The sequence below is a fragment of the Heteronotia binoei genome, chromosome 1 (genome assembly GCF_032191835.1).
Source record: "Heteronotia binoei isolate CCM8104 ecotype False Entrance Well chromosome 1, APGP_CSIRO_Hbin_v1, whole genome shotgun sequence".
Classification (NCBI taxonomy): domain Eukaryota; kingdom Metazoa; phylum Chordata; class Lepidosauria; order Squamata; family Gekkonidae; genus Heteronotia; species Heteronotia binoei.
Window position 1 is genome coordinate 53,757,810 of NC_083223.1, and position 12,208 is coordinate 53,770,017.

Genomic DNA, 12,208 nt, shown 5'->3' on the forward strand with positions numbered 1-12,208 from the left:
CCAAGTCTCTTTCTTCTCTTTTCCCCCTCCCACCACAGTTGCATTCCATATTTATCCCCTGATCCTGATTCTTTTCTCATATGATACCATGTGTGTTCAGGAAATGCAATTCAAACCCCTTAAGCTTTTTGGAAAAGGTTATCACGAAGCAGAGTGCAGACTCCTCCTCATCAGACAAGGAGACTGAAGACTCAGAGGAGGAGGAGGAAGCTGAGCACCTGATACCACCACAGAAGGAAGCAGTTGAAACAACTCTAGGAACTATTTTTCATGTGCAAGAGAAGTTCCAGGAGGCTGGGTCAACCCTCTCATCCTGGGATACTCTCCAACTTGGAGCCAACTGCAGCACCTGAGGTTTTAGCCCAACTGATCTTATCAAGAAACATCCCAACAAAGTAGTCACTGCCAAAACTAGGTGTGGCCCCTTTAAGAAATAGTAGCCTGCTCCTGGAACAGCATGGCTTGCATCTCCATCTCATTGCAGAACTATTTTAGCCCTCAGCTCATTCTCAGTCTTTGCTGGAGCAACATCTGAACTAAAGTACTTTTGAGGGTGCACCTCAGTCTTGAACTGAACAAACATTGGGTTAATTAATTCCCTGTCAAAACAGTGGTCTACAGCACAGGTGAGGCAAATGAAGCAGACTGATGTTTGATGAAGAAGCGGTGTTATGAGCAAGAGCCCCTCTGTTTTTATGGACATCACGATCACCAGTTTGGTTGCCAAAGTGCCTGGAGTTTCGGCTCACACGCATCTACTCTAAGAAATGGACTTTCCCCACTATTTTCTGAGAGACTTATATGGATAGTAAAAGCCTCAGCTTTACAACAACAATCTACATCTCTGGATGTGTGTTAGCCACAAGTACAGGTGAGCTTCCAGCGGTCACTCCGTGCATGCACAGCCTTAGTCGTTGCAATGGAAGAAGGGTCCGGTAAAGCGCCTTCCAACATGTTTCCATGAACCAAAGGCTAACACCACCAGAAACCATCTTGTTTCCTGGACTCCATTACAGTAAAGTGAGAGGCTCACATACCCAACAGATGTCTCAAACATCTGCATAAGGTAATCAAGCTTATCTTAGGCATGGATCCTGCCAGATTGCCCAAACTTTTGTCAAATGGAACTCTAGACAAAGAATGGTGCCAGCAGAAGAGGAAGAACAGCTTCAGCCAGAGCTAGAGCTATTGTATAGATCTGGTGTCACCTTAGGTAGCAATTTGACTCTCTATTGTCACTTTCAGATAAGTTTGTATGGCTTGTTTTAATCCCCTCCACCCATGCATCCACCCATGCCTTGCCCACAGTCACTTTGGAACCTCCCATTTCTCTGAGGTAATGTACCATGTGGTACAGCATCATGCCCCATCTGACCTCATGTCATAAGACCCTGGACCTCCTATCCCCTAAGGGTTCAAGGCCTCCGATACCTGATCAGTTGAGGGTCCTTCTCCCCATCTCCTTCATTCGTCGCCATTGGAGCCTTCCTCGAAGACTATGGTCGGTAATTATCACCCTGTTTATCCATCCTTGGGTTACCTATATATATTTCTCTCTGTTTTCTTAGGTCTGTATGTGTGTTGTATGTATCCATTACCTTGTATGTGTGTTCTATAGCAGGGGTGGCCAACGGTAGCTCTCCAGATTTTTTTGCCTACAACTCCCATCAGACCCAGCCATTGGCCACGCTGGCTGGGGCTGATGGGAGTTGTAGGCAAAAACATCTGGAGAGCTACCATTGGCCACCCCTGTTCTATAGTTCTCTGTAATAAAAACATAATTATTTTACTTTATTAGTGTCCTTGGTCAATTTAGTAAGAATTTCTGGAAGTAGAATCTTGTATACATCGATTCTTGATCCCTTTTTAGCCATAGTTGCCCACCTATTAATTCCCCAACCTCTTTTGAGGGCAATTTGGCTTACAGTGTTGGCTCAGCTTTCAGGCTTAATGAAACAATGCTACCACATCCATATATTGTTGGAAATTGTGTTATTCCAAGACTAAGTGTAGGCATGAACTGGCCCACAAACCTTTGTTCATGATTAATTTTGGGCAGTTCATGGTTTAAACCCTGGCTTCCTCCTCCCCATGAAAGCTGCCAAAATAGCTGAGTGGCAGGAGCAGGCTCGTTCCAGTCGCTCAGCTGTTTAGATTGGAATCAGCTGAGTCAGGGGGTGGAATCTGCTCCCACACTCAGCTGTTTAATGGGCTTTCTTGGGCAGCCAGCCTGTAGGGCTCGCTGCCCAATAAAGCCTCTTAAAACAGCTGAGCCATGTGGAACCGTTTGTTCTAAGTAGCTCAGCTGTTTAAAGGGGCTGTCTTGAATTTAGCTCAGAAGCATTTCAGCCACTGTTTTCTGCTCCCTGGTAGGGAACTGGAAGCAGGGGGTCACCAACCCATATGAATAGGTTCAATTCATGAACCAACCTCTTGGTTCATATAGATTTGTGGTTCGGTTTGTGGGTCAGCCACAAACCACGAACTGAACCACATAAATACAGTTTGTGCTGTTCCCTATCCAAGGCAATGGGTACCAATGATTGCTTTGACATGTCAATAGCACAATATCCAACAATGTCTGGATATAGCCTGCTTGCTAAGTTCACTCTAACTACCATTTTTAAATGTCTGGTCTTGCCTCACCAGCAATTTCAAACAGGAATAAGCCTGATCAAAGCTGCCTGGGATTTGTCTGAGTCTTATCTTATGTTGCATGTAGAGAGAAGGAGAGCCCCCTTCTTTAAAGCATCCCCTATGCTGCATGTTTTTTTTTTTCTATTTTCAAAAGGGTCCTGGAATCATAAATACTTGGTTTTCAGGTAGTCAACAAGAGAAGGTGAAGAAGATCCATGTCTTGAGGTTGCTGAGGAGCAACCTCATACACCTAACGTCTGATAGTAATGTTTTAATAATGTAATTGCAACTAATGGATAGCATAGCATGTTGAGCACAGAACAGGGGTAATTATGCCGGCATAACTGCTGCAGGACTGTAAAATCTGTTATGCTTTTAATGGTCTTCTAAAATCTTTGTCACATTTTGCTCAGATTTTAACCACCAGTTTAATCACCCTGCCTTTCTCTTAATTTACAATATGCTGTGCAGATAGTGCTATCTTAAATAGTGATACTCAGGGCTCCCCCCCCCCTTTTCAGCAGGAATGCACAGGAACACAGTTCCAGCTGGCTTGGCATCAGGGGGAGTGGCCTAACATGCAAATGTGTTTGGCTTTCAGAAGAAATTTTTCTTATTCGTTGGGATATTTTATTCATTCAATGTTCCATTCTTTTAAAGATTTTGTAAGGTTGCCATGATGAGGTAGTTGTGTGTTTTCTGGTTTATTTTGGAAGAAGTAACAGGAAAAGTTGTTTGACATTTCACACTATAGAAGACCAAGCTCATCAGTCCTTCTGAATACTGACATTAGTTCTCTTGAATTTATTTGCTTCATTTTAGCCCACCTTTCCCACTGAGATTCAAGGACATATGCAGAAAGTAGCTGACATAAAACCACATCCAAGTACTTCTTGCCTGAGACAGCTCTGATCTATATGTGAAACTCATCCATTTACAAGAGTTGTTCTACTTGCCTTAGCTGAGGTTTTAGTTTGGATCTAGCACAGCATTTCTGTGGGTTACCACCAGGATAGAACGATTTTTTTTTCACCTATCCCAAATTGGAGCCTGAAATGACCGCATGCTATTCCTGGCAGGAGAATAATTTGGTGGTGGTGGTGTGTGTGTGGTGGTGGGGGGTGGGATTTCAGACTACAACAAAATGGAAAAGGCATGAAAGCCATGCTTTCTACCTACAGAAACATTGCATTGAATCCAAGCCACCACTTAAATGCTTGGGGCCATCTACAGGCATGGAAGCTTCTATAAGTAGTAGTTCTCTATATGTACAGGAAAAATTACTTATAGTCTTAAATGATGGGACAATTAAATTTGAATTCTTGTGAATGATGCACTATTTTATCATAAGCAGTTACAGTCTTCAGAGCTCCTTGAAGTCACTTGGTTTACAAGAGTGTAACTCAGATTAGGATGACAATGTCAGTCATGTATAATAATATTCATTTCTTTTCCTTTTATCCAATAAAAGCTCTATGATACATTGACCTTAAGCAATGAATAGTTGTTCTTAATCACTTATCACCTATTAGACAGAAGGAGTAAATTCTTTTTGCAAATACTAGAGTTCTTTTTGGATCTCTATAAGCAAGTAGATATGTAACTAGGTCATAGGAATGTACAACAGAATGATCTTGCAAACATGTTGCTGTTGGTGAAATATGATGCTGCCTGAGATTAGCATACAAAAGAACATTTCAGAAGGATATGTGTAATCATGTATCTTATCAAAGGAATAGGGATTCATTCTGACTAAGGGAAATGTATCAACCTAGCCCTCATAACTGCCAAGAAGTAAAGATGTAGTCTGGCCAGAACAAATGCCCTTAAAAGGCTTTGGGAAGTCAAAAGATAAGTATAGGAAGGAAGGATTTCAAGGGTGGGAGATACCAAAAAACTGGAATAAACAGGTGTGGCGTGTCTAAAGGCAGAACTTTGGTGACTGATTAATTTTTACACAAGTTCTTACCAAAGCAGATGCTGCATAAAGGCCCGGATCTTGGATAGTGTCCAAGTTAAGCCAGAAGTTTCTCAAAGACAGCCTTAAACCTGTAAAAGTCTCCCTTCAGGAGTATAAGGTAGCCCTTGCTACTCAAATATGACTCGATGAACAATCTAAACGCTTGTAACCAAGCCCTTGCCTCCAGTTGGCCTAGTTCTGAATGCAAAGCCATGCCAGCTACACATCAAGGAATGTTTAGTAATTTTCACTGAAGAAGATGATCAATATTTTCATTTACTGAAACAATCCTTATGGCTATTCCATAAAGAATAATAGGAATGACTTTTAGGTTAAAGACTTGAACAGCACCTGGAACATAGTTTTCACCTCTGTTTTTTCTTGGGGGGGGGGCGGAAACAATATACTGTCAACACATGTTGGGTTTTTTTTTCTGATCAGTGGCTTATGGTGCCCCCATTTTGGATTAGATGAAAAAAAATATATCGAAATACGAAGATTCCTTCACTTGTTGGATTTCTTCACCATTCAGAATTCATATGTTAATTGTGGGATTTTCTTTGTCCTCCCCCCCCCCACCCCAAATGTACTTTAATTTTTCTGGTAGTTTATTTTCAGGCCTTCTTTAATGCAATATTCAGGGGGAGGGGGGGAATAATGATCTCTTCAGACCAACTTCAGTCCAAGACAGCAGAGCAGTATTGTCAGTGAAAAGCAAAACTCGAATGTTGAGTGGATGACAAAGCTCATTAAAGAAAATCAAAAGATCATTCATATAGATTGAACAAAAATGGACCCCAAAGGTAGCCCACCATAGTCACAGCAGATCTGAGATATAACGTCTGCATGACGTTCCTGCATGAGCCATAGCAGCTTTCGATCAGTTGTGGGATGTTGCGGCATTTCCCAGAGCCTTGCTCTAGGGATGGTGTCAAAAGCCCCTTTCAGATCAATAAATTCTAGGTAAATAGTGCCATTTTACTATCAGGTGATTCAAAAATAGTCAATGGTCCAAAGCTGAACTACCCCTCCTATACTCTATCTGCTCCTGGTCCAGAATGTCACCTTGTTCTAGCCAATCAGTAAAGATATCAGGCAAATATGAAGAGTATCATTTCCCTAAGCACAATAAATGGACAATAGCAGCTTGGATCTGAGGGTTGAGCCTTCTTGAGAGCCAGCTGGGTGTAGTGGTTAATAGTGTGAACTTTTATCTGGGAGAACTGGGTTTGATTCCCCACTTCTCCACATGCAACTGCTGGAGTGACCTTGGGTCAGTCACAGTTCTCTCAGAGCTGATCTGCTCAAGAGCAGTTATGGGAGAGATCTCTCAGCCGCACCTACCTCACAGGGTATCTGTTGTAGGGAGGAAAGGGGAAGGAGATTATAAGCCACTCTGAGACTTCTTCAGGAAGTGAAGGATGGAGTATAAATCCAAAATCCCCCTCCTCCTCCTCCTCCTCTTGCTTCTTGACCAAAAATATATTTGTGTGCCTCCAAAATTTTGGGATGACCCCAGGCATATTTATTTGCAAAAACAGCAGAACAAGGCTCTCAACTCAACAAGATGGATTAATTATAAGAATTCATTTGGGATAAGGTCTGTTCCAGGAACTTTCCCTGAGCAGAGACAATTCATCAGCACTTCAGTTTGAGAAGGAATCACCACAGGCCAGTATGGAAGAGGTTCAAGTATCTCAGAAGTAAAAAGTTCCCTAGCAACAGCAAACAAGTTTAAAAATATCGCTCCCAGACTTCTGAATGAAGGGCATGCTGCCATGTGTTCTAGTGCCCATATTGATAATTGCCCCAAATGCTGTCACTAGTTTTTACAGCCAAAATGTCCACAGTTCCTAGGTAAGTGCTACTTATCATGCTTTCAGATCTCTATAGCATCTCTTAAGAGCCAGGAATCCTCTTGGAACAAGTTCCTATGATTTTGCTGTAGTTCTCTTTTGATAAGCCTGCACTCTTTGTCAAACCATGTACCTGAATCCTTGGGGACCTGAGGCTTTACAAAAAGAGCACTATTAAGTGTAATTTTAGAGAACAAGGACTTGAAGAGGTACAATAGCCTATACAGGATAATGAGAGAACTCCTAGTTACATTAAATTTTCACCCAACAAGGCCCAGTTATCATTCAATCCATGTGAAGTTGCAGGTGGTATATATACTGTGAATAAAATTATAGAATGGAACACCAGTGTTAACCATTAAAACAAAATCCTGTTCTGTAATCATTTAAGAATCAAGGGTGGGCAATTGAAATTAGACATGCTTGCCCTCCTTTTGATGCACTCTGAAAGAAAGCTAAATAGCTAGGAAATTTTGTACCTGTATTGGAAAGCACGGGTTTTGGTTTTCACATGTCTTCTGACAGTCTACTTCTCCCAGTAAGGAAGGCTGATTTGTACTCTGAGGTGTAAAAGAAAGGTCGTGATCTATGTATTGTCCCCATACAGTGAAAATATCAGAATGTAGCTCATCTTCTGTAACAGCCTCATTAGATGCCTCAATAATTTTTCTTGTTACTTCACGCACCTGAGGAACAAAGAGTCTGTTTAGTTGATATGAATCATACAGTTTACTTCTCATAAATGATAAAAAGCCTAAGTGAGCAAAAGCAGCAATGCGGTTCATTGTGTTTGCCAGAATGTCTAATGTTGTAAAGCTGTTCTATACGGAGCTGTTTCTGTTCTCTGGTTTACTTTTAATGTTTTGACAGCCTGATATTTTTGCTCTGAAACTGGGAATCAATATGTTAGAGGTGGCCAAATATATAGTGATATGTTTTCTATACAGTTATAAAATGAGAAGCCTATTGCTAATTATCTTAAGGCAGAAACAAATGACAATACTATGAAGTAGCCACTTTAAATGTCTGATATTACATCTCTAATCAAGTAAATAATTAACTCTAAAGCCAGTGTTGTGTAGTTGTTAGTGCACTGGACTAGAATTTTCAAATCCCCAGAAGCTTGCAGGGTGATCTTGGACCAGTTACTCTCTTTCAGCTTATCTCTGTGAGTTGATGTTGAACAGTAAAATGGAAGAGGGGAGATTGACGTTTAACTTAGGCTGATTTCCCACTCACCCTACGGCACTCTGACGTTCCTCTTTTCAGTATGACATCCTTCCAATTTCCCACTATCTGCCCTAGGACTTCAGCTTGCATCGGTGTTTTTGTGCAGTAAACAGAAACTGCTAAAAACCAGTTTCTTGTTGCCACACAAAAATGCCAATGAAAGCTGAAGACCCGGGACAGATAGTGGGAAATCAGAAGGACGCCGTGCTGAAAAGAGGAATGTCAGAGCAGCATAGTGTGAGTGGGAAATTAGTCTTACAGTATGATCACAATAATTAGACATACAGTTAGAAGTGTCACATTTTAACAAGCCATGACAGTGTAGATAGTCATCAGCAGGGCTTTTTTTGTAGAAAAAACCCAGCAGGAACTCATTTGCATATTAGGCCACACACCCTGACACCAAGCCAGCCAAAACTGTGTTCCTGTGCGTTCCTGCTTTTTTTTTTTAAGCCCTGGTTATCAGTTTGTACACTTTGTGTCTTTTAAAGCCTACATATCATCTGTTGAACTATCTACAAATATTTTGTTATATTTGGGTCTTTGGTCAAGATGTTTGTAGTGTTTGGTCAAAATGAAGGTTCACATGCATCCATTCTTGGATATCTCCAGGAGAAAATAATCCTATCAAAATGATTTTAGAAGCTATGGAAATGAATGAGACAGTCAGGGAGTGGGCTGTGAGACGTATCTCCTTCCATATATGTGAGAACAGTGAAACTATAGCATAAACATAGCTGCCAAGGCCTCTCTAAATTTTTAGCCATGGAGCGCTGGGGCATCCTGTAGCCTATGCATTACAATACTCTAGGTAGGTTCTGACAAGTTGAAAAACAAGTTTACTTCACCTCACTGTACAACTTTCTATGCAATGTAATATCTGTCAACATTAACAGGACAGGTAGAAAGGAGAAAACATAATTTAACCTTCTACTCCTCAAAGAGAGAACACAAACATTTTTAAAAGAATGGCTAATGCAGCACCCTGGAATATTTTGGAAAGATGCTTAGCTTTCAAAGCTAATGAGAAAGAATACCAGATGACAAAATATGAATCAAATACTCATACTTAAAGGCAATTCAAAGGTATATGCTGGGTAGTTATCGGTTCAAGAAACCTGTAGGATGTTGTTCTTCAGACTTTCCAGTCCCAGGACCCACTGCGCATGACAGCTACTGAGATGCAAGTAGTGAAAGGACGTCATGTCACAGAGTTGTGTGACAAAGGGAGAGCCAGAGTTATGACTACAAATATCAAGGTCAGGACTGTCAGCAGAAGGCCAAACAATCAGTGTGGAAAACACAAGCCAAGTGACAGATGAAGCATACTGTAGAAAGGAACAAGACAAGATTCAGCAACATGGGGGAGTCTTCTCCAACCAGTGAGTGACTTTTGTTGCTGCACTGAATGCTTGCACACAAAGAGAGGCAGGAAAAGTGACAATTAGGGATGGGCATGAACCAGGTTTCATCTTGAACCAAGCTGGTTCACAATCCGCCCATAAACCGCCATGGTTTTTTGTAGCAGTTTGTTCCATTTGTGGCCATCTCTGGAGTCTTGCTGCCTTGACACACCTCCACAAGTGAAGAGAAGGCAAATTACCTTCCCTTCACTCCAGAAAGCATGCTGCCATTGTGTTGGGGAGGGAGAGGGAGGCATTTAAAAATCCTCCTTCTCTTTCCAAAGTCATGCTGCAAATTGGCTTCCCTTCTGTACTAGAAGCATGCTGTCCCTATGACACAACTAAGGGAGAGAAGGAGAGGCATTTAAAATATCCCCTTCATGAACTCCATGAACCCAAACCAGAAACATTCGTGGAAGTGCATGAACCATGGTTTGTAAGACTCCACCAACCACAAGCCTCAATGAACTTCCATTTTCCTGGTTTGTGCCCAATCTTATTCTCAATGCATGTGCAGCTCATAACAAGTCCTAATAAAAGGCAGCAAAATTTTTGGCATTATAGGGACTTGCAACCTAGCATTTGCGGCTTTGTAACCTACTTGACCATTGGGTCAAAGACCACTGCTATAGTGGAAAAGAAGGACCTCAACTATGTTGGCCATTTCTTGAGATGTTGGAAGAAAGATTGTCTTACTTTATTGTTGGTGGCTAGCAATAGATACAATTGATATAATTTAATTCTGTGACACTTGTAACAGTAGAGTTTTATTTCTGCAACATGAAGACCACTATTATAGCATAAAATGTTTCATTTTTACTAGCTATGTGCTTCAAGTTCAGAGTAGTAAAGGATTTTCTTTAAATGGTTTCTAATTATTAATGGTTCTAATATTCCTTTCATATCCTTTAATCTGATTAAAGCTTCTTGACTAAAAGTCTCAAACAGTCAAAAACCCATCTGTAAAATAGCATCATCTGGACTAAATCAATGGAAAAATCTCACAACAGCACTGGTAAGGTTTGGAACTTTGTCAGATAACAGGAGCAAAACTAACTTGTGATGAGAAAAAAATATCAGACTATTAACATATTACTGGTTTTCAGTTTGCTTTTATATAAATTATGCTGTGTAAAATGAAGTACTAATTCTAGTAATAAAAATACTAGCTTTTGAGAAAACTATGATCATTCAAACTTTGTTACAAATAAAGCATCAGCTAATTCTGAGCTTCCTTCTTTCCAGAGCACCTCAGATGATTAGGCATACAACGCCATTCACTCTAACATAGATCAGTGAAAGTCCTTTTCCGAGGGAGCATCCAGTTTATCCAGGAATGCACTACTTCAGGATGCTATCCTTCTCATGCTAGTCAACTCCTCTCAAGATGGTAGCATATGTTGCCCCCTCCCCAGTCTTCATAGCAACTCTGTAAATTAGGCTAGGATGAGGGAAAGTGTGATAGATTCAACCATTCTCCAAAGAGCCTTCCTCCAGCCTAAAAAGACCACCTCCAACTTAAGCACCTTTTCCTCCAGAGGAAGAACCATTTAAGTTGGAGGAATGTTCTGTAGGTTGAAGGAAAGTTTCAAACTTTACTCAGTAGGGGTAGAATCCCCACAAATGACTAGCCCACTGTCACCAAATGATATTCATAGATGAGTTGAGATTTGAACCTTGGTCTCCTCACACTAGACTTGGCATCTCATACTCTCCATGTCTTCTTCCTCCAAACTGGGGCGGTCACTCAATTGCAAAACTATTGGATTAGTACAAATTTGCAAGCAATTGCAAAAGCTCTAACCGATGGCAATGGAAATCCATTATGCAAGAAACCTGAATTCCATCCTCTGGGTTGACTTAGTCCATCTTCATAAGCTGGAGGAAGCCATCTAGCGAGAGCTGTGTTGGAAGCTCCCCATCTAGGATGTTCTCTTGCAAATAATTTTGGAAAAAAACAATTAGCTTAAAGTAGTGATTACAAAAGATCAATAGACAACTATGTACAGGGTTACAACTAAAAAATCATTCAGTAACAGATCTGTGAAAAATTTATCCCCAAAGGAAGACTTTTTAAAGAAAGTCATGTATTTACTGTGACACCTTATATGTCTTGAAACTATGATTTCCATCTCAAAGTGTTATCACCCTTTGGAATATATCAGGCTCAATGGAAAACTAAAAATTCAAGCAAAGAAGACAAGTTTTTTCTTTCCTTGTTCCTAATTGACTGAGGAACCTTCACTTGCAATGGAAGGTAAATTAACTTCTCTACACACTTGACTTACATGAAATTAGTCAGCTAGAACAAGCCCACTGCTACTGCAGAGCTCCCCAGTATGGTTTTGATCCATCCTCTCCTTTAAGAGGAGAAAGCAGAAGACTGATCAGGCTAATATCTCCTCTTGACAGGGGGACAATTTTTGGACTTATCAGTGAGAACTACTTTTGCCCTAGTGCTAGCAGCTCTGTGTGTTTGGTTGAGGTTGCAGAATCCTTTTGAGGGGGGGGGGGCATGTACACTTATCGCTGAGCAAAAAAGAGCAGGGAGAAGGACTAGGATTTAGGTCAATGAATTTTAGGCCTAATATTTCCTGAATTGAAGATCCCTGGAAGCATAATCTAAGCACCTCTGCTTTTCTAAAGAAAGCAGGATCTAATTGCAATCATAGTAAATAGTAATAGTAGCCCCTGAATATTACTGGAAGACAGAAAACTTTAAAAGGCCTGATGGTAGTCTATTATATGCATCTATATCTCAGCTTTTGAGAGGTATAACTGTTCAGAGAGAAAGTGGATCTGAATTGTAGTGGGCAAACACTTGCATTTCTGTGGGGACACTAAACAGAGAACAGTTATTTTATTAATACCTCATTGATCTACAGAATGCCGAAGGGCTCAATTTGAAAAGCAATGTGGGACAGTAAAATAGTTAATTAACTGAAATAACTCACACTTGAAGGTTGACTTACGCCTCAATAAAGCATTCAAATTAGTTACAGTTGATTCATTTTTATTGAAATAGCATAAAATACTGCACATAGTGCTATCTCATTCAATTAAAAGTAATGATATGTTAATCTAACAGTTTAAACAGTGATTTTCTCCTGATTGCCTTTACA

General features: G+C 40.6%; 1 protein-coding gene across 1 annotated transcript in view; it reads right to left on the reverse strand.

The window, feature by feature from the left end:
• TPO (thyroid peroxidase) overlaps window positions 1–12,208 on the reverse strand; it is a 100,210-nt gene that overhangs the window by 68,076 nt on the left and 19,926 nt on the right. Inside the window, exons 5-6 of the mRNA XM_060262326.1 lie at window positions 10,891–11,020; window positions 6,933–7,139 (exon numbers count right to left, since the gene is read on the reverse strand). Coding sequence (XP_060118309.1) covers window positions 6,933–7,139; window positions 10,891–11,020 — 337 coding nt within the window. The remainder of the gene's footprint in view (window positions 1–6,932; window positions 7,140–10,890; window positions 11,021–12,208) is intronic.